We start from the raw sequence: 21925 nt of genomic DNA, 5'->3' as shown, positions 1-21925 counted from the left end.
GGCCCCTTCCTTTGAGCCCTTGTCTTGTGACCCAGCCAGATTATATTCTCTTGTGACTGTCTCCTTCTTAAGGGCGGAGGCAGAATTGGAGTTTTCCTCCTGTGACTGTGTGGGTTATTGACACCCCACATAAAGATATTTTGCAGTAGGCTGAGGGGGACTTAGAGCATGCTTTCTTTGGCCCCCTGGGCAGCCCAGATCATGGGTTTGGAGGGCCAGGAGGTACCTCTGGTGTGACCTGTGTATGTGTTTGATCTATAGTTGGGAATAAATGGGCAGGATTTTGAGGTTCCCTGACCCAAACAGGGTGGAGAAGCATGGTGAACCACATCTAGAGCATCTCTCTGATTCATACATCCTCCATCTCCTCCAAGACCCCAGTGTCCGCATCTCCACCGTCCCTCTGCATCCTTGGTCCACTGCCTGATCTTCCTTTGCACCTCTCTCCCCTCTGTGTCTTTCTTTATCCCTTAGAGCCTCTACCATCCTGCAGCGTCTTCTCCCCATTTAAAGAAAGGGAAGAAAGTGTTCCTGCCCATTCTTTAAAACCAGGAAGTCCAGCATCTACACTGCCCAGGAATGGCCTTGTAGGGTCCCCAGCCATCATCACACAAAACTGGGGCTTCTCTCTATCCTCACCCAGTGTCCACCCAGCACCCCAAGTGCCCCCCTACTCCCCCAGATCAAGCTCAGATTAGATTTACTGACAGTGTAGTGGTTCCCCTGAGAGTCCTCCCCTGTGAGGAGGAATGTTCCTCAGGGGCACATTTATTACCAGGAGCACACTAACTTCTTTCATGACAACTAACGGCATTAAAACTACAAAAATATGTAGCTCTTGGAACGGGCAGCTCAGTGGGGCCTCTTGGAGTCTGACTTGGCTGCGTAGGAAAGGGTGGTAGGGAGAGAGGAAGGAGAAAGCTGGGCCAGAGAGGAAGCCCACACAGGCTCCACCTTCATGGTGGGAGGGCTGGGACTGAGGTGGGGCCAGCTGGGATGGGAGATACCCAGACCTTTCATCACCAGCAGGGAGCAAGAGGGGCCTCACTGAGGCCTGGCAGGCTGAGGGCAGAGCCAGTGTGGGGAGGAGAGGCCTAAATGTGGCCACCCCTGCTCTGCCAGTTCCAAGACCAGGGCCCACCAGCTGTTTTCTCTAGAGCCCTAGCTGGGAGCCTGGTGGACAAGCACAGACCAAAGTCCTCTTGAGGCTGGTGGTGTAGACACCGCGACTCCAGTCCCCTGATCCCACAGGGATCTGCTGGCTGGCAGAGCTGCCTCTGGGGGAGGGCAAGTGCTGACATGGGCAGGAGGGAGGGTGGTAGACGGGAATGTGCCTCAGCACGTAAGAGCAGCGTGGTGTGGTTTTCCTCACCCTCAGGGCTGGGTGCCATTGGTCTTGGCACCACTCAGGGCTGCCTTCCGCAAGGCCTGCAGGCTTGGGTTGTGTAGCAGCGTATAGGCCAGGCCCCAGCGGGCCCTGCTCTGGCTGCCTTTGGGTCCTGTTCCCTTGGCCATCAGGTCCTTGGTCTGTAACAATTGCATTCCTGAGACAGAGAGAGAGAGAGAGAGAGAGAGAGAGAGAGAGAGAGAGAGAGAGAGAGAGAGAGAGAGAGAAACCTTCGCTGAGTCCCAGTCAAGCCTCCACAGGCCCCATACCTGAGAGGGGTTTGAAACCTCCAGGCACAGCCAGAGTTCTAGCTGCCAGCTAGGGAATGGCAGAAGGCTGGGCTGCAGAAGCATGTCACCGTGCTGCTGGAAGAGGAGGGAGGGGATGAGGTCTGTGAGGAACTACAAGTGTCAGGCTAGCAGCAGGAGGTGGGGGTTGAGGGAGTGAGGGCAGGCCTAATGTCCCCTACCATAGACCTCCTGGGCAGAGAAGGAGGTGGTGTTCTCCAGGAGGGGGAGTACCAGGACACTCATTCTATTTTCTGTGCACACATAAGGTACATGTGTGTGCAAGTCCATATTAAAGAAAAAATTACCCTGAGACCCAGTCAGGAGGGTGACAGCAGAAAGCTGAAGGACAGAAGATGGGAGGCTTCCTGCTACTCTCTATTTTGGAGAGGTCTCCTGTGACTCCTTCCCGAGAAACTGGGAGTCTACATCCCCAGCCCAGGTGAAGAAGTACCTTCTTCTTCCTCTGCTGGTCTGACGCTGTCCTGAGGGGCCAGTGGGGGCCGGGGCTGAGGACTTGGCGCATGAAGGAGCAGGGTGCAGAAGGCTATGACTGCTGGATGGGACTGGCTGGCCTCAATCCTCAGGAAGTTTCGGTATGTGTGATAGCCTGGGATAGGTTGGGAACAGAATGCTGAGGCATGAGGAGCCCATGGCAGACTAGAGGTACCCAGAAACAGCAAGAGGCATCTGGGGCATCCGACCAAGCATGTTACACACACACTGCACACAGGCACTGGCACCCTTGTTAGAATACACCACACCCACCCCGCCGCCCAAGCTTGTCCTGCACCAAGCAGCTCTGGCGTTTCTCAGCACACACACTGCACACACCTGTGGAGCCCTGGCAGTGCACACACACAGCCTTACACCACAGGGCCTTGGCAGTGCTCACACACCTGCTGCACGTGAGTGCAGAAGCTTACATGCACAGATCCGCTTAGAGCTTAAGGTGGGGCAGCTCCTTGGACAGCTCAGCACCCCCACCCCCCACCCCCGCACCCTGGTCCCTGCCTAGTGACCTTACCTGGATCCAGGGATGCCGCTCTGGGTGGCAGCAGGCTGAGGTCCATCTGGCCGAGGTGAACAGTGTTGTAGAGGGTAGAAAGAAGCACCCGCCAGAGGGCCACCATAGCTCCCACCAGCGTGTTGATCGGGAAGAGAAGGAAAGTGGCCACGCAGAGCATGCGCCTGAGGGTAGGGAGGAGAAAGGCTCAGGCAGGCCTCGCCCAGAGCCCTGTGCCAGGCCAGGGTCACAGCTCCATGCCCACAGGCACTGTTGTGACCCAGCGACTGACGTTCATTGGGTGGGCTTTTGTACCTCCTAGGGAAACCCAAGTTTACTAGCAGGTGTCTTCCTCTATCACTCTTCTACCTCGTTTTTTGAGGCAGAATCTCTTGCTCAACATGGAGCCCACTGATTCGGCAAGACTAAGTTGGCCGGCAAGCCCCACGGATCCTGCAGGCGTGTGCCACCATTCTGTGGGCGCTGAGGGTCAACTGAACTCAGGTCCTCATGCCAGCATAGCAAGTGCTTTACCAAATGAGCCGTCCCCTGAGACCTCCACCTGTATCTGTGTGACCCTGGTGTTCCCACCTTCTTCCTCCTCTGTCCTATCCCCCCATCCACAAACTCCAGCTCCTCTTCGGAGCCAAGATTGTCCCACACCCTTGCTCCAAGGTGAGGAGGAGTCTGTGGGGGAAGAGAACACCAGTGATTCTCAAAGCAAGAAAGGCTCCTGACAGACTTGGGCAAACAGCTCAGTGGCAGAGTGTGTGTCTACCATGCCCTAGGCCTGGGGCTTGCAAGGCTGTGGGTTCTTATCACCCCCAAAATCTCCTGGGAGGAGGTTGGCTCTGTGACAGATAGGAAAGAGGCATTTTAGAAGGCAAAATCTACAGAAAGAAGCATCTGGGACCCGAAGGAACCACAAACTCAGGGGCCGTCTTACTGGTTGGTCAGCTCTGGGGAACCATGGTGAGTCTCCAGGAAGACCCAGCGGGCTGCTATGTTCTGCAGGATTACAGCCAAGGCCAAAGTCAGCCAGAAGGGCCTGTAGGTAGGTAGGATGAGGAACGGGGTGTCATTCGAGGGCCCTTTGGAAAGTCCCAGAGCCCCTGATCTTTGCCTCACTCACCATGTGGATTCCAGGGATCGGAAGAGCAGGAGGTTCCTGCCATGGAGCAAAGGCATGAGCACCAGGAAGGCCAGGATGGTGGTCCCCAAGAAGAAGATGACCTGCTGCACCAGGAGCCCTGTAGGGGGCAGAAGGGACAAGGGGACAGACAAGGTTCTGTGGGAGCCAGCTTACCCTGCACTCTAGCAAGCTTCTGTGGCCACTTCCATTCCATGTCCTTGGATTCTTCTATAAAATAGGGATGCTAGTCCCTGCCTTGGAGAGCTGTTGTAAGACTCCTGTAGCCTCAGAACCCGTGATATTGCCCTCAACTTGATCCTGAGTTTTGGGGCACAAATTACCTTTTAAATGAGCATGTGCATGCCTGTGAATCAGAGCTTAGTACCTGTGGGTGCTTGGGGTGGCTATGGAAGCCATCGGGCTCTACAGCCACCTGGGATGGTGTATACAGACGGGCTTGGGAGGTCTAAGGTTGACCAAGATGAAAATACAACTTTCAGTTTTATTATTTTCCCTATCCTACATCACCTTACCTCCTGCCCTGGGTGAGAGTGCGAGAGCTCAAGGCCAGGTCTAGCCTTCGGACTTGGAGGAGAGGCCAAGTCCTTCATAGTTTGAGTGTGTTGTGCATCGTGGTGTCTAAGGGGAGAACTTGAGACACGGTCTAGAAAAGTCCTTGAGGGTCATCTGACTAGACTCTCTCAGGCGGCAGCACTGCTGAGCAGCCCTCACATGTCCATGGAACCTTGCTTGCATCCCCAGGAACGAGGAACTCTTCACCCTGAGACAGTGCATTATGGCCAGCCTTCCCTTACAGAAGCAACTGTGTACCATCTTGAATGTGCCACAGCCAGACCCAGATCCATCTTGCCCATAATCACCCAGGTGCACCTTCACGTGAAGGGCTCCCCTTTTGGGGGACTCTGACATCACCAATCCAGATGTTCTTGTCCTGCCCAGCCCAGGAAAACCCTTGCTAAGTACCCACCCTTCCGACCGGGGCCCAGCTCTAGGAACATGGCGAAGGGGGCTCACCAAGGCAGCTGAAGGCTGTCTGATAGGCGCTGAAACTCATCCAGCAGACTATGGCTTGGCGAGAGGGATGAGTACTCTGAAGTGGGGGACCCAGGTCCAGGGCAGCCCCTCGGTGCAATGCTTGAAGATTGGCCCTGGGTTGGGAACAGTGACCTCAGAGAACAACATGATACCTCTAAATGGTAACCCCGGGCGAGCATCTGGCCATCAGCAGGGAAACTTAGGGCTGCAGGAGCCTGGAGGTTAACAGTCTGGGAGCGGTCTTCCAGAGGAGGTAAGTTCTGTGTAGTCTTAGGAGACCCCAGACAGAGGCACAACCTGAACCATCACTGGGAATGATGGGATTAGAGCCCAGCTGGGGCTCCAGGGAGAAAGGCAAGGCAAAGAGCCTCAAATGCCAGGGCACACAGGGCCAGCTCTGTGGTCCAAGACCCTGAGGAGGAACGCTGAAGCCGGCTGAGTGCCCAGAGTAGGTGAACCAGTCCTCTGCATTGCTCGCTTCTCAGAACAACCTCCCCAATGCCCCCTCCACCTTCTGGGGTCCCTGCTCACCCTCCATCTTCCACTTCTCTGCTTTTACTCATGTGGTCACTCCTGCCTTTGGTACCCTTGGTCCCTCAGCCCCAGCCTCTTCCACCACTGGAACTGGATTGTTCATTACCAGCCCTCCCAGGACACCTTCTCACAGGCAAACCTCTTGGCAATGTATCATGCCTTGTACGACTCACAGATCTCAAGGACAACCACACATGCCTGGGGCAGGCGAGGCCCACCTTCTCCTCTCACCACATACAGTCAGCGGGTGGTGGTGGTGGTGGTGGTGGTGGTGGTGGTGGTGGTGGTGGTGGTGGTGGTCTGTGGCAAACTGGCCTACAGAGGCTTCTCCCTCCACCCTGGATTGGGATCCCTCAAGTCCCCTGCCCTACCTCTAGACTGGAGTGTCAGGGCCTGTCACTGACCTGTGAGTCCCCAGGGAACGGATCAGGAGCAGGAAGGTTAATGAGCAGGACAAGACCAGAGCCGAGATGTAGCATGCTGGATGAGAGAGAGAGCCGGGAAAGACAAGGGCTAGAGGATCTTCCACAGATTCTGACCCCTATACCTCACTTCAAGGGGAAACCACTGGACCCCAGCTCCCGTTCTTAGGTCCAGCATGAGCTGACAACCTCTACAGGCCCATCTTGCCCAGTAATATGTGATAGCCAAGAAAGAGAAAGGGCAGCTTTGAGCCACAGACCCGGCCTTCACCTTGGTTTTGTTGCTTACATTGTTATGACCCCTGCAATGAGAGATTCCTACCTGGCATCTGCCTGCAGCTCCCCACTTCCTGCCCATGCGACTGGCCCTCAAGAGGGCCTTGTGACAATCACAAGCTTCACTGTTGGCCATGATGCTGTGGCCCACCTCCCAGAATGACCCTGGCCATAAACCCATCTGCACTTGTAGTAGTGGCTTTGATCAAAACACAGATAGTAGTGCCCTGTGCCTACCATAATGAAGGAGGTGCTGACTGTTACCTAGCTCTTTTGGGTGGGGCCCTTCTTCTCAACTATCTCCCGCACACCCCTGACCACACACACAGACACTGAGACAGTCAGGTCCACAGTCTCTGTAACGGTGGATAGAGAGCTCTGAATACATGTGTAAGAATCTCGTGGATGTAGCTGACGCACTTTCAACCCACATGCCAACCAGCCTCACTCTAGACCCTCACAGCAGGCCCACAGGGTCTCTCATGGGAACTGTTCAGGGGCTTGACAGCTCAGACCCCTATATGCTCCCCATTCTCTGCCCTACACCACCACCATGCCCTGGGACGGCGTCAGGAGAATATGCAAAGCAGCCACATCTCCATCTGCCTAAGCTCAAACCATTGCATGCTATTTCTCCAAAGCCAGAATGCTCATTTCGACAAGGGAACCTCAAGTGGACCAATGGTACAGGTCCCGTGAGTCATGACGACTTTACGACAGGGTGGAAGGGAGCCCTAACTTGGGCTGCAGGAGACCTATATTCTATCAGTTGTGCCTGGTTGTACAACCTGAGGCTGACCCCTCCCCAGGTGTCTCCCACAAAGCTGCTGGGAGAGGGTAGGAGGTGGGTAGAAAGGTAACTATAAGCCATATCAGCCACGGAAGGGGCAGCTGACATTGTTCCCTGGCTTGAGGCTCATCACATGGGGCGGGGCGGGGCAGGGTGGGGGGAGATAGTCCAGATAGACAAGGATTTGGGAAGAGAAGGCAGGTGCTCTGCCAGGTACAGTCTGTGCCAAGAGGATTACCCATAAATCCCAGCCCCCATCCCACATACATATCTTCTCCCTTCCCACCCTGAAGTCACACAGCCATGGGCTTCTCTGTCACTACAGCTAGAGAGTTGGTCAAAGACATTGGGGCTGGGGGAGAGGAAGATACAATAAAGGTTGATAAGGACCGTAGATGTGGAAGCTCCAACCGCCCCTATTTTGAGATGAGGTGTGGAGACCCAGAGCAGAAAGGGGGCATGACCAAAGGCATCCTGTGTGTTCATGGCAGGCTATCACCAGGTCCAGTAGCCTGTCCCCCATCCCCTTATGGCCCTTAGGGACACCAGGCAAGCTCACCTTCCACAGCCCATAGGTGATGTTTCACCAGCTCTACCACCTCCTGCCGGTCCTCGGAGAGCACGATCCCAAAGCCAGCCAGCAGGTAGGAGACATCCGTGGTGATCCCTGCCCTTACCTTCTGCACAGTAGGCACTATGCTCACCAGCAGGAGCAGGGCCACCTGGAAAAGCCCCACTATGAGGTTGGGGTGGGGGGACCAGCTGTGTGCATATCAGCCCCCGCCACCCTGAAAAAGTGTGTCCCAGTCTACTAGAGGAGACTGCACCAGGCTGCAGCCACATGCCCCCAACTGTCCTGAGAGCAGGTCCTTCTGCCTTCAAACAGAGTGTGACATGAATGTTTAACTTCAGCCCAGGAGGCCGAGGAGAGGCCTCCATACAGCTATCCCTAGTTATTTGCCTCTACTTGTCTATCTACCTGAGATTCAGAATATAAACATTTCCATCTTGGGGCTGGGGTAGTAGTTCAGTCTGTAAAGTACCTGGTGCATTTTACTGAATTTGATTTCCCAGAACCCATATAAAAAGCTGGGCATGGTGCCTCCTGCTTATAATCCCAGCGCTGGGGAGGCAGAGATGGGCAGATCCCCGGTGCTTGCTAACCAGCCAGGCTAGCCTGCTTGGCAAGCTCCAGGTCAGTGAGAGATCCTGGCTCAGAATACAAGGTGGATGGTAACTAAGGAATGATCCTGGGAGTTGTCTTTTGGCACACACACACACACACACACACACACACACACACACACACACACACACCCCATAGGGGTAGATGTGTGAGAGAGATTTCAAACTTTTCCTTTTTTTTTTTTGTACTATTGTTGCTTATTTGTTTGTGTTTTGAGACAGGGTTTCCTCTAGTCCAACCCGGCCTCAAACAGGCTTTGTACCTGGGGAAGACCTTGAACTTCTGAACCTCCTGTCTCTACCTCCTAAGTGCTGGGATTACAGGCATACGTTTACATGATGCTAGGGATTAACCCAGGGCTTCATATATGTAGGCAGGCACTCTACCAACTAAGCTACAGCCCTAGTCCCTGGCAGTTTATTTGTTTTTGAGAGTCATGCTAAAGGTGGTGGTGATTTATCCAACATGGCAACTCACAAAATCTCCCCAACATAGAAAAGTGGTTTTATTTCTTCTATTTTATAGATGAGCTAAAAGGTTCAGGAAGGTGGAGAAACTTGGCCAAGGTCACCCCAGAGGTAAACAATGGAGGTACAATTGAAATCCATGTTTATGTTGACTCTGAAACTTGTGAATCGTTATGTGAACCTGCTGAGAACTGGCATCCCGCCCATTGGGTAGGCTAGTGTTTCCAGGAGGCACAGAGCAGCTGATTGGATAAGGGGGCATACCTGGAGATCTGATTGGGCCCTGAGCTGTCCCAGGTTTGGGGGATGAGGGCAGAGGTTTTGGGGACAGAGGGCCCTGCAACTTCAGGACACACCTGGTAAGTGGCTGTTCCTGTTAGAGCGGCTGAGATCACCAGCTTCAAGGGCAGGCGGAATCCTACAGTGACCGGAAGAAGGCATGAGGAGAACAATGTGACCCAGCCTCTGGCCCCGTCCCGTCCAGGCCAGGCCAGTGTGTCTCCTGTCCAGGACACTGACAACTGTGTCTCCATATGAGGAACGAGCTGACCCTTCCCACCAGCTTCTCTGGGCAAGGGCTCAGCCTAACCCTGGACCTCCACCGTACCACATACCTGGCTGTGGAGTGTAGATGGAGTGTTGGAAGCAGGCCCAGGCCTGAGACAGGAGGCCGTGCTTGGAGATGGGGTGGGAGCTGCAGACAAATCCAGGTAGGTGGAGCCTCAGGAAAAGCCCTCTGCTCCAAGGCCACATGCAAGTTGGGTCACTATTTTTCCCAGCACCATGCCACTAACAGGAACCTCCTCTATGGCACTCGTCCGGTCTCATCCTCCCACACAGGGTTGGCCCCCAGAACCTCATCTTCCTGCCTGCTGAGGTATGCTCAGACCTTACCGGCTGTCCAGCTTCTTCGGGCAGAGGAGGGTCCTCAGATACTTCTCGGAGTAGCTGGTCTGCAGCCCCTGTGTGGGCAAGTGTTGGAATGGCTGAGATCTGCCACCAGCTGTCCCTGGGGCCCTGGCCAGGGACACTGAATGGATGAATGGACACCAGTGGTTTTTGTAATGCCACCTGATTAGGACAGTGGTAGTGGAGTGTAGGGAGACTGACCTATGACCATAGGGACAAGGGCCATACCCTGGAAAGCTACATTCTCCACAAATAAATACCACTCAGTCTTCTATAACAGAGCCGGCAACGCTGGGAAGTCCTTCCCAAGATCCCCCTCTTAGTCAGTTCTTGGCTTTCTGGCCTCTTCCAAACAGGACTGGGGCCAAGAGAAGCCTGGGCCCCATGGGCTCATTGCTGCTTAGGACACAAGATGGTGCCAGTCTAGGGCATATACCCTAGGCTCCCCTCCTGCTACTGCTTACTCAGGAGAGATCACAGGGTAATGGGATTTACCTAAACCACATTCCAGGCCTTAAGCTGCCTGCACAGTGGCAGAGACCCAGGCGAAGGTGGGCTGACCCTCTGCTTGGATCAGTGGGAGAATACAGGCAATGGTCATCTGTTGCCACAGCAACCTGGGGGCCCAGGGTAGGAATGGGTCAGCTCAAAGCTCAACTGAGTCTCTTGTGGCTTAAATCTTTCTGACTAACACCCAAAAAGGGTTTCATTCTTCTGAAAATTTGGAGGAGAGGTTTGCCATGGAAAGGAGGCAGGGCAGAGGAAAGCCTGAGAGGTGGTGGAAGCACATGTACCCAGGCCACTGTGTCTTCTGGGGGACCCCAGGCTTTGCAGAGAGAATATAAACATCAGGAAGGCAAAAGTAGTGAGCACTTAGGGTCCTGCTACATGTGGATAGCAAATCTGGAACCTAACCAAGAGGCAGGGGCCTCCTGGACCAGATAGGCCTCCTGGGTCCACAGGCTCCCCCTCTCCTCTCCATTTCTCCTCAACTCCAGCTCAGTGCCTACCAAGTCCCCTCTGCTGATCTGTAACCCAAACAGTATGCACCCAGGAGAACACCACCCTGGGTGGTCCTACTCCTCAGCTACCTGCCCTAGGTCAGCTGGGGGCGGGGGCGGGGGCGGGAGCGATATGGCTGTGTTGTTCAAGTCCATGCTTGTGCCCACACATACTCAGCCAGGCTGAGGTTACAGCTGGATTCTCCCCCATCTCTTTGCCCATGCCCCCATCCCCTAACCTGTGCCTTACTCACCCCATCTGGGCCCTCACCTTGGCCTCCCCAGTCCCTAGGAGGTCTCATGACCTCTGCATCTATGTTCCTATGGCTACAGACTCAATGCATCACTGTCTGGGTTTGCTGTGGTACCCATCTCAGGGCACTACCTGCAGGAGGTCCAAGTCAGTGGATTCTGAAGTCCCAAATTCCAGCCAGCACCTGACACAGGGGAGGGCCTTAGAAGCTTCTTGATAAGTTCTTATTATCTTTCAATAATGCTGTCTTGTCATGAGGGATCCATGGATAGCATCCATCCCGCCAAACAATTCAACAATACTTTCTTTTTTTTTTTTTTTTAAGATAACCTCTCTCTCTTGTTTGTTTGTTTGTTTGTTTGGTAGATTGGGGGTTTTTTTGGTTGCTATTTGTTGTTTTGTTTTTTGAGACAGGGTTTCTCTGTGTAGTCCTGGCTGTCCAGGAACTCACTCTGTAGACCAGGCTGGCCTCGAACTCAGAGATCCACCTGCCTCTGCCTCCTGAGAAGTGGGATTAAAGGCGGCCAAGACACTATCTCTTCTATCCTAGGTTGGCCTTGAACTTCCAGTTCTTCTCCCTCTACCTCCTAAGTTCTGGGAGCCACCATGCCCAGTTTACTTGATGCTCAAGATCAAATCCAGGGCCTCATGCATGCTAGGCAAGCATTCTACCAACAGATAAAACCTCAGCCTTATGGAGTATCTCTTATGGGCACCCTGGGACCTTCAAGAACCTGGCCCAGCCTCTGCCTGGGGACAGGGATAGAGGACAGCACAAAACAGTTATTCTGAAATTTTTTTTTGTCTGGGCTGGCAGTGAGTAAAGGTGTGGCTAGGCTTGACAACCTGGGTTTGATCCCCAGGACCCACATAGTGGAAGAAGAGAGTTCACAAAAGTTGTCCTCTGACTTTGGACTCTCTCTCTCTCTCTCTCTCTCTCTCTCTCTCTCTCTCACACACACACACACACACACACACACACACACACACACACACACACACACACGCATGAATGCACACAGGCAGGAACATGCACAGATGCATAGAGAAAAAGGTGAAAATTTAAAACACAGGGGACATAGACATGGGAAGGCAGCCCTGGTCCACATTTTACCAGGGAGCCTGCTTACCTGGGAGCCTGCTCCAGTCCGGTAACGGACACTCTGCACCAGCTGCACTGGGTACCAAAGACTCAGGAACCCGAGGCCCAGAAGCATAGGCAAGGAGGCCAGCAAGGAGTAGTACTTGTAGATCTGGACAGACAGACACTCAGTCAGACCTACCTTCTGCTTTCTTCCCAGGATCCACATCCCTCCACCCCAAACAGGGCCCTGGGGATCCCAGGGAGCCATGGTAAGCCTTCTGGTTCTAGGGCCTCCAAACTGGGTCACCTCCCCACCTTGTGCCCTAATGGCTTAAACAGAACCCAAAGAAGGAGGCACCATCCCTTCCTATATTCCCAAGGGCTCCTTTGAAGCCTGCAACTAGCCACCCAATTTCCCAGTTTCTGTGCTCCCAGGATATTAGGACACACACTATTAAAAACTAGAGCAAAGGGGGGGCTGGAGAGATGGCTCAGTGTTTAAGAGCACTGGTTGCTCTTCCAGGGGACTCGGATTTGGTTCCCAGCACCCACATGGCAGTTCACAACTGTCTGCAACTCTGGGTCTGAGGATCTAGTGCCCTCTTCTGGCCTCCATGGGCACTGTAGGCATGTGGTACACATGCATGTATCCATACGTGCAAACAAAACACTCATACACATTTTTTAAAAAGTTAAATAAATAAAAAACTAGACAAAGACCTAATTTTGTCTAGTACAATTTGTTTTGTCTAGTACATGCCCCAGCACCCATGTGAGACCTCCCTGGGTCGGCTCCTTCCATATTTATTTGATTTTTCAATTCAGTGTGTTTTTCTTGAGAGCACAATGTGTGCCAAGCTCTAAGTGGTGAACAATGTCCAAGTCCCTTAGCAAAAAAGCTTCTTAGTCTTTGGTGTTTGGTGTCTTTGTTTTCTATTTTGAGACAATATCTCACTATGTAGCCCAAGTTAGCCTCAAACTAGTGATCCTCCTGCCTCAGCTTCCCAAGAGCTGGAATTACAGGTGGGATCCATGATGATTGGATTTAAAAAAATTTCCTAATCTTCACTTTCCTGGAGATATTGGTGTTGTCAACTCCATTGACAGATGGGGAAACTGAGTCTCAGACAAGTGACTCTTTTCTCTGGGCACTTTGCTTTCGGTAGCATCACCTTGCTGTGTGTTGTGTCTCTTCTTCTGGAAGGACAGCTCCTAGAAGGCCAAGGACTTTTTATTTTGTCCACAGGCATATTTCAAGGCCCGAAAATGTTTCTTGAATGAATGAATGACTGAATGGGTGACTGAACAAATGAATGAAGTTGTGAAGCTCTGACGTTGGGTTGCACCACTGTTCTTTGGGTCTGAACTGAGGAACTTCACAGTCCCAGCCAGTAGCCAGTGAAGCTGTTCTGGGGTTCTAGAATTCTCCTTTGGCCTCTGAGGCTATTTCCACACTCGGCTCTTCCTTCGTCTATTCTCCCTGCCCAAAGGAAGACTCGGAAATCAGGGGAGGGCTGGTGTAGGCTTCCTCGTCCTCCACTCTGGCCTCCTAGGCTGAAAGCTGCTGAGGACAGGGCCCAGTTCAATGCCCCAGGCCTCAACCCCACAGCAGCCAAGCTTGGCACAGACATGGGTTGAAGGGCATGAGAGTCTGAGAATAATGGAGGGAAGTAGGGGAGCCCGGAGTGTGGACAGAGGTGAAAAGAGCCGAGCAGGTGCACCCTTCTGCCCTAGGCCACTGTGAGTCAGGGTTACCTTGGGGTCCTGAGGACACTGGGCTCTCTGCCAGATCTGAACTCCAAAGTGGGCCCAGGATAGCACAGTGCCCAGTAAGTATGCAGTTCGGAGCCCTGCCGTAGCGCAGGCTGCCAGAGGGTAGTAAAGGACTGGGTAGTAGAGCAGGGCCAGTAGCTTCCAGGGCCCTAGAACGTGGAACAAATGAGAGACGCTGATGGAGAGAAAGACCGAGGGCCTGGCCCATCCCCCTGAAGCTCTTTCCCGTCTATCTTCCAAGCCCCTCCGTGGGTCAAAGCTTCTTCAGCGGGTGAGAGCTCACTCTGCTACAGTTCGAGCAAAGGCTGCGAGCTTAGCCAGGTTACCTCTTGATGTCTCCGTCTCCCCGCCTGTGGAAAGGAAAGGGCCAGTGTTGTAGCAGAGGCAAACCGAGAAGTGCTTAGCATGGTGCCTGAGTAAGTACTCAGCAAACTAAGTACTATTTTATCACTGCTTTCTTCTCTGACCCTTAGTTCTCTCTACTGTAAACTAGAGCTATTAATATTTCCCACCCTTTGTGGAGACTGTTGATCTAAAGAGGTCATTCTGCGGCCAGAGGACCCCCTACTGGCGGATGTTCCTGTTGCCCGTCACCTCCCCAGCCAACCTTAATAAACCAGGACCCCACCCTGCCTTGTCCCATCAGGCCAGCCCCCGGATCCCTTGCACAAGATACCTGGGCTGGATGCTGTCTTGAGGCTCAGGAAAGGCAGTGGGTCCTCACTGGGGAGCCACAGGCACAGATTGCTGAAGAGGACCACAAAGACGGCAGTGGGCACTGTCCAGGACCGGTCCCCAGCCAAGAAATCCACAGGGCTGCCATAGACAGGGAAGGGATACAAGGAAAGCACTCAGTCCCTGACCTTTGTCCCCTCCACACTATGCTCCGTAAACAGTGACTTTGTCTACCATCCAAAGGGGAGACGGGAGGTCTCTCTTCACCGCTCCTTCATTCACTGCCAGCATGTTTGTGGTGGGCCTAGCACCCATCCTGAGCTGGGCCCTGAGGCAAAAGGCGGGTGGGAACAAGCTTTCGGTGCTCCACCCACCAGAGGAGCTCCAGGAAACAGCCGCCTCCATGGGAGTAGATCTGTCTGTCTGGGCTGGCAGGCCTTCAGAGAACACAGGGAGTCATAACATCCTTGTGCAATGACCGACCGCCTCCTTGGACTGGGTGTGGACCAGGGCAGAGGGCAGACAGCGGGCACGGCAGTCTCAGGCGTTTGGTCTCTGCTTCTCTGCTCCAGCTTGCCCTGGTCCTCTAAGAGCCCCATCCTCCCTCCTTCTACTCCCCAGCAAAGCAGATGTCCCCCTGCCCCAGACATCTCAGGCTGCTTCCACGGAAGATCCCAATTCCCAGAGGACTAGCGCCTGCCGCCTTTCCTAACATGTGCTGTCTCCTTCTTCAGCCAGCCCGGTCCTGTGTCCTCAGAATGGCCCCTCACCTCACTCTCTGAAGTGAGCTATATGGCCCACAGGGGCTGCGGGGCAATCGCTCCCAAATCATAATCCCAGGATGTTCTCCAGGGAACAGATTGGGATGACATCAGGGGCTGATGGGCCACTCTAGGCCACTCTAAGCCTGAGGGCCGCCTACCAGGACCTCCATTTCCCTTCCCCTCTCCCCATCTCCTGAACACTCAGACTGATGGATGGAGCAGCCCCTCTACCTCCTATTATACCTGCCTGCCTAAGCCAAGAACGCTGGGTCGGGAGGGCTCTAGACTGAGAGAGACAGGGGTGTTTCTGAAGTCAGAGCTGGCTTTAAAGATTCTAAAATGTCATCCACCCTCCCAGAGGAGCCTTGTCAGTGGAGCCTCAAGTGGGGCTTCCCAGAGCCTAGCACCAACCTGGGCAGTCCAGGCCTGCGGTGACCACAGCGTGCCCAAAGCCTGCGACGCTTCACCAGCAAGGCCAGCAGGAGCAGAGCCAGGAGCTGGAAGAAGAGAGCAGAAGAAGGCTTGGGGGGTCAGGCTTCCCAGAGATCTGAGTTCCAAGACTTGTCCCTTTGGGTCTCAAAATGCTCCTCACCCACCCAACGTATGCTCAGGTGACATTTTGGGGACTGGCTAAAAGATGACGGAATCAATGAGGTTGGACTTGACCAGTACCTCCGGTTTGGAGGCACTAGGTCCCCATCACCATTCCAAATAGGAAGACAAATCCCTCTGCCTGGACTGGCAGCAGGTGGCAAGGTGGGCTGGACTTACTGACAGGGAGGCCAGGCAGGCATGGTGCAGGGCAGGTGGTACACTGGGCTGACAGGTCAGCTTCACCCTGTGGAACAAACAGCCACAGGTTCCGCTGGCTCTAGGGTTAGAGGAGGCCTCACCAGCATCTCCCTCCCTCTCTCCCTACCCCAGCCTGCCTAGTTCTGCTTTTCGGAGTCAGTCTGGATCCCCATACCCCTGTGTTGAGCTGGTCCTGTGCCATGGTATAGGGTTAGAGACAGGAGAGTCTGGGAAACACAGAGTACGAACGCTTGGTCTGAATATCTGTTCTTGTTCATCCAAACCTCCAGGATTCTCATCATCCATCTTTAGGGGACTCCTGACTGCCCAGAGCCTCACAGACCCCTTTGCAGAACAGAGGTTGAGGCCACCATCTGAATCAAGTAGTCTAGCATTTAGTCCTGTCTGATTTGCTTCTGATGCCTGATTGATCTAGGACTTGAAGGGTCCTTTCTCTTTCCCCATTCCATCTCATTAAAAGCTTTGGTGTACAGCAAAACACAAGGACAGAAATCAGAAATCCAGGCTATACAGTTCTCCGTGCCCTGTGCCCGCTGAGCTGAACACACTAAATGAAGTGTCCCTTCTCCTGATCACCACAGAGGCTCCCTGGGGACTGGAAGAGGTCCTGCTCTGAAGGTAGTTAAGCACAGAAGGAGGCCAGTGGAAATAAAGGGCTCAATGAGGACCACGAATGCTACAGCTTCCATGGCTGGGTCATGTGGCAGAGAAAGCTTCGACTAAAGACGGGCAAGCGGGCAGGCTGGGTGCCAGGACTCGATAGTTTTCTAGAATGCCCAGCTTGGGTCTGAGAGCCAGAGGGAGGTTTCCAATGTGAGTGAGGCCTGGGAGGATGGGGGTGTGGCATGTGTGGGATGGGGAGGTGGGGGAGGAGAGTGAGGAGCTGGGGTGGGGAGTGGGGGAAGGGTAGAACTGAAAGGAGTCTGCTATGGTTCAGCTTTCCTGGCCGGGAGGCTAGGTCACCCTCTTAGGCACCTGCCGTAGCAATGAGATGTGAAGAGCCCTGGGACCGTCTGCTGGGTTGGCCTTCTCCCTCCAGCTGGCTTTCTCTTGGGGACTTCCTGAGCTCATCACTGAGGTGGAGGGGTCAAATGGGTGTTTCCTGTGCCATTTCTAGCCCCAGCAAAGCTGCTTCCATAGGCAACATGCCTGCCATGCAGGAGTGTAGGGGATATCTATTTGTGTGAGCTTGGGTCTCAGCCTCTCACTCCCAAGCGCAATGTGTGGGATGGGCAGGGCTCTGACCAGCCTCAGGGCCTCAGGAGTACCACTCAAGTCCCTAAACCCTTCTCTGGGTCTAGTTCTGCTCAGCCCCGTGCTTCTAGCCTTGCCAGGACAGAGATGCAGCACGCTGTCCCTTGAATAACTTGGCCACTTTCTCATGAGCCCACATCAAACTAAAAGCCACCTCAACCCTGGAAATCTTATTTAGGGCCCTCTCTGGGGAACCTCTGGTCCTTATTGAACATAAGGTTCCTGACGCCTTAGTTTAGTGTGTTCACTGGGGTGGGGGTGGGGACTCAGGCTTTGTGTGATTGGTCAGACAGGATAACACAGATATGACCAAAGGGAGGGCAAGGAACTCCCTCTCAGGAGAGATGCAAGTAGGTACTAAAGTGTGTAGAGGGGAGAGAAAGTTCTACCACGCTTCTGAGAAGAAGGTTGGAAGGGTTGAAATTGGATCACCGCCATGAAACGGTGACCCTTACAGTGCTTTGGGGCTGGAGTTGGACAGAAGGTTGGCATCTCCACAGGAAAAGAACGGAGGAGGCAGCCCTGGGGTGTGGAAAGAGCCTGAGCAGGGAGAAGACAGTGTGGCTGGCACTAAACAAGCCTCTCAGCTTGCTGGGCCAGAGGGAGGCCAGGGCCAGGTTAAAGCTGGTGGGGGAGGCACTGTGGAGGCTGCCTGTGCAAGGCAGAGGCCTCGAGCTTAGAAGTCTGTGGCTGAGTCCATCCTGACCCTGAGGCCCCACCCCAGCTCCATCCTACCGTGCAGGGGCACACTAAGTCTGCATCCTGGAACTCTTCAAAGCTTTGATGTAGCATACCCCTGGGGTGTCTGACTCACGTAGGGAGAGGTGAACCCAAGTTCATCTCCTAGGGAATCCCCTGTACTCCCAGCTTCCTGTTCTCGCCTTTGGGGGCTGGGAGGAAAGAGGTGGGGTTGTGTCTAGACTTGTTTTTTTTTTCTAAATAAGTAGATTGCAATAATCCCCTTCATTCTACAGACCCACCTCTACACAGATGCGTTTCCCACCATACACTCGCCTTATTCTGAGCCTGTACACAGATTTCCCCAACAACAGAACTAGTTGCAGGCACCTGGCTTCCTGCCCGTGCCCAGCCTGGTCCCTGACACTCACAAGGACACAGTTTCTGATTGGGTCCTCACCCCAAGTTAGGAGCTTGGTTTCCTAGGAGAGTCTAGGCCGCTCCTCTAGTCCAGGCCTTCATGGCAGAGTTGGGGAGGCTGGGAGAGGGGGAGTCACGAGGGCCTTGCTGACCACAGACTTCTTCTGCAAGTGGCCAGAACCCTAAGTCCTCCAAACTACAGCTCCTTCCCTCGGGCCTGGGTGGGGCCTCAGTTCCTGCTGGGTGACCCCAACCGAGCCATGCCACAGCCCTAGCCTCTGGGGAAGCACTTGAGCATTTTTCCTTCTCCAGTTTCAAATTTTAATGGGGAACAGATGTGCACACATCTGGCTTAGTACCTCCCCTCCACCCCATCTCACCCCACCCCCACCTCTCTGCCTTACCTTTCCAGCTCTTCAAAAACCCTCAGATGGAGCAGGGGCCAGGAACAATAGGAGAGAGCTGAGCTCAGAGTGCCATGGAGGCAGAGGGACTTAGGGGAGAGGAGTGCCATGCCACAGAAAACTTCAGTGCCCAGACTAAACAGGTAGGAAGGGCCAAGGCCAAGATTCTCAGGACACCAGTGGGGTGAGGGTGAGTTGAACTGCATGCATACCCTCCTGGGCTAACCTGTGCACTTGCTGCAAGAACCAGACCTCCTTTCTTTCCATAACTCCCTAAAATCCACTCAGAGTGGTCCAGAGACGGGTCACAGCTTTCCTCCGCGACGCCCAGGTTTTCCTCCTAGGGTTTCTGACTCTCCCATGCTTGTACAAACCATATACCTGTCACCAGAGAGGTCTGTGACACCCACACTGCTCCCCATCCTGGCTGGCTACAGGCCAGATGGCCTCAAGACCTTAATAATGGCTCAGGAACTGTTGTTCTCGGGTGTTAGAGACAGCCGGAAGACCAGAGAGGCTGTGACTTACCTAGTGTGACACATCAGATAAATGGGAGAGCCAGTCTTAAATACTTGCCCAGGGTCTCTCTGCCTCCATCTTGGGCAACCTCTCTACCATAATCCATTCTGATGGCTAACTGAGCCAAATGCCACACTTACCCCTCTGGCTGCACCTCCTCAGACCCTAGAGGCTCCTCAATGTACCAGCTGCTGTAATCATCTGTCACCCCGGAGGAGGTCTGGTTCCCATCCTCTGCTGCCTGGGACGCCATGCTCCAACCTTTCTTCCTTGAACCCAGACAAGGGAGAGACAGAAAAGAAAAAAAAGGCATACAAATGTGAAAAGAGGCTTAAAAGAAAGAAAACCAGAAACAAAGGAACATTTCTTCTTAATCCCAAAGGTTACTTTCTTGCTTTTAGCTCTCTGGGAAAAGCCATCTGGGACTTCAGGTCAGGGGAGGGCTGGCGGCGGGGGCTGGGAGGTGGGGTAGTAGGGGGTGGGGTAGGAGGGGGGTGTTCAGGAGTCTCCTCTTGTCTTTTCCCACCCAATCTTGCTCGGTCTGACAGAGTCAGAGTTCCAGGCTCTTGCTGAAGCACCTTGTGGGCCAACTGACCTGCTACCAGCTGGTCCACTTTCAAAGATTTCCCCAGTGCAAACTGCCGGCACAGACCCCTTCCTTCCCCGCCCCAAGCCCACCCAGATGGACCCACAGACAGAGTAGAAAGGGGGACCAAGGAGGAAGGAGCTGCAGAGATGAAAGGGTGGGCGGGCTGTGGCCGGCTCCACTTGGTCTGCCCCACAGCTGGGTTCCCCACCCCTCCTGCTCTGGGGTCCAGCCCAAGCCCTCCCTCCCCTCTTTGCCAAGGCTCCCTTGAGACCATCCCCCAGTGTCCGCTTGCCCCTGGCCAGACCCTTTACCTTTTCAGCCTCAGTGCTGGGAACACACCATAATTCTTGATGAGCCCCCACAGATGGATGGCTGCTGACCATGCACATGTCTACCTCTAGCACCTGCCCGGAGCTCTCCCCCCTAGGCACAGCCCCTCTGCAGAGTCCAGCATCGTGGCGTCTTAGGATAACACCCTACTGATGCTGGCCACAGAGACAGGGAGGAACCTATCCACATGGTCTCCTGAGTATATATGAGGGAGAACACACGTGTTACACTAGTAAAACCTTTTTGTTCTTACGACTTGATTTCACAAGAAGATAACACCCCCACAGGCGGAAATGAGTCCTTCAAACTCAAACCAGACCTGCGAGAAGATGAACCTTGCCTGCCTGCTGCTCCGCTCGCAGCCCCGGTGAAGGGGTGAGGGTTTTCCTCTTCTCCCGGAGGGGCTGGACCCCTGGCTGCCCCCTCCCTTCCCCGGCCCAGCCTGTAGGGAGGAGCAAGAGGCAGACAAAGAGGAGAGAGTTGTTCTCAGCTGGGACCCAACACTCCGAGGCTCCCAGCCCTGCAGTGCTCCACATTCCTCCCAGCACGGATGCTGAAAGGATTTGGGCCATGGCCTTGCCCAGATAGGCTTTAAAAACATTTTTATTACGTTTATTTAATTTGTGGGTGTGTAGTTGCGGGGGGGGGGGGGGCAGCACATGCCGTGGCAGAGGATGGCTTATAGGAACTGACTCTCTCTCTCCATCGTGTGGATCTTAGGGAGGACAGAGTACAGGTCACTGGGCCCTGGTGGCAAACATCTTTACCCACAGAGCCACCTGACACCCCCCCTCCTTTAAAAAGGAAAACATTCATTCATTTATTCTTTCAACAGAAACTTACTGACCACCTACTATGTGCCAGTACTGTTCTGGACATTGGGACTAGAGAGAGGTCACAGTTCAGGAGAATAGCCAACTAACATATGTACTGAATCACCCCCAGAGCCTGAGGGTTGCAGTGAGAAGCCGCCGTAGGGTGTCCGGATTAGCCCCACGGCAACTATTTTTGGAAAAAGAGGAGTGGGAGTGAAGAGGATTCCTGAGGAAAACCACCTTTGGGTAGAGCTCTGAAGGACACCCGCTGGTCTGCAGGCCCAGACAGAGCAGACAGGAGCCTGTTCACTGCAGAAGGAAGCTCAGGGCGGACAGGGCTCACAAGCTCTCCTCTGCACTGCTAGTAAAGCCCATCAGGCTGGATGGGGGCCTGAGCCCTACGAACCTTCTCTGCCTCCTACCCAAAGGACCTGTCTTCCAGGAAGAGGGCTCCGACTTCTCTCCTGATCCCACAGAAGAAGTGCTGAGACAGTTTTCTCAGGCACCACAGGAGCCTATACTGGAAACCTGCCCCTCAGGCCTGCTGAAGGCTCTGGGGACAGGGCCCTGCTTCTCCTTTCCTGCTCTCTTTCTGCCCCTTAGGACAATGTCTGGCTTCGAGACCACAGAGACTTTAGAAACAATCTGGCAAAAAAAAAAAAAAAAAAACCCTCCTTGTTTCGGAAGCTCATCTATACTCGTGGACCTCTGTCATGAGGTTGCTACATGCCAAGCTTGCTGGAGCCCTCTGCTCCAGTGCCACAGCCTAGCATGCCCTTCACCTCTCAAGGGTCACAGACACTCGGCGTAGAGAGCAATCAGCCCCTGCCTCCTGGGATGCCGTTAACCAAGAGAGCTCAGTCCTAGACAGTGGCCAGCTGCCTGGACATGACAGACGCTCCTGGTTGGCTACCTCTACCTGTCAACCTTGTCCTGTCTTAGAGGGGTTCACTACTACCTCCCAAGCTTTGTTAATCCACTTATTCCAAATATCTTATGTGGCAGTCGTGTCTCAGCTGCTGATGGATGAACAGGGCCATCCCATGAGACTTAGCGTATAGGGAGGTGGAAAGAGACAGCTCGCTGTGAGCCGTCAGAGTT

The 21925-nt window shown here is 53.9% G+C and overlaps 1 protein-coding gene across 3 annotated transcripts; it reads right to left on the bottom strand.

The window, feature by feature from the left end:
• Window positions 1-718: 718 nt before the first annotated feature.
• On the bottom strand, window positions 719-20373 carry Stra6 (signaling receptor and transporter of retinol STRA6). Of its 3 annotated transcripts, none has more exons than XM_052761979.1 (19): window positions 19991-20373; window positions 19231-19359; window positions 15774-15840; window positions 15414-15499; window positions 14240-14379; window positions 13890-13913; window positions 13546-13712; window positions 11837-11959; window positions 9438-9505; window positions 9158-9237; window positions 8900-8961; window positions 7450-7612; window positions 5807-5882; window positions 4848-4981; window positions 3813-3930; window positions 3627-3728; window positions 2702-2865; window positions 2129-2284; window positions 719-1544 (listed from the first exon to the last, which is right to left on the bottom strand). In XM_052761979.1, exons 2-19 carry the CDS (start codon window positions 19341-19343, stop codon window positions 1375-1377), a joined length of 2013 nt encoding a protein of 670 aa, XP_052617939.1. In that variant the 5' UTR covers window positions 19344-19359; window positions 19991-20373; the 3' UTR covers window positions 719-1374. The 3 variants fall into 3 exon arrangements, with proteins under 3 accessions (XP_052617939.1, XP_052617947.1, XP_052617956.1); XM_052761987.1 differs by lacking the exon at window positions 19991-20373 and adding an exon at window positions 19686-19777; XM_052761996.1 differs by lacking the exon at window positions 19991-20373 and adding an exon at window positions 19617-19647.
• Between the last annotated feature and the right edge of the window lie 1552 nt (window positions 20374-21925).

This window comes from Peromyscus californicus, unplaced genomic scaffold (genome assembly GCF_007827085.1).
Source record: "Peromyscus californicus insignis strain IS unplaced genomic scaffold, ASM782708v3 Scaffold_11__1_contigs__length_118956290, whole genome shotgun sequence".
NCBI classification, from domain to species: Eukaryota; Metazoa; Chordata; class Mammalia; order Rodentia; family Cricetidae; genus Peromyscus; species Peromyscus californicus.
Note: the sequence above shows the minus strand (reverse complement) of the source record. Positions and strands in the feature narration are given on the sequence as shown.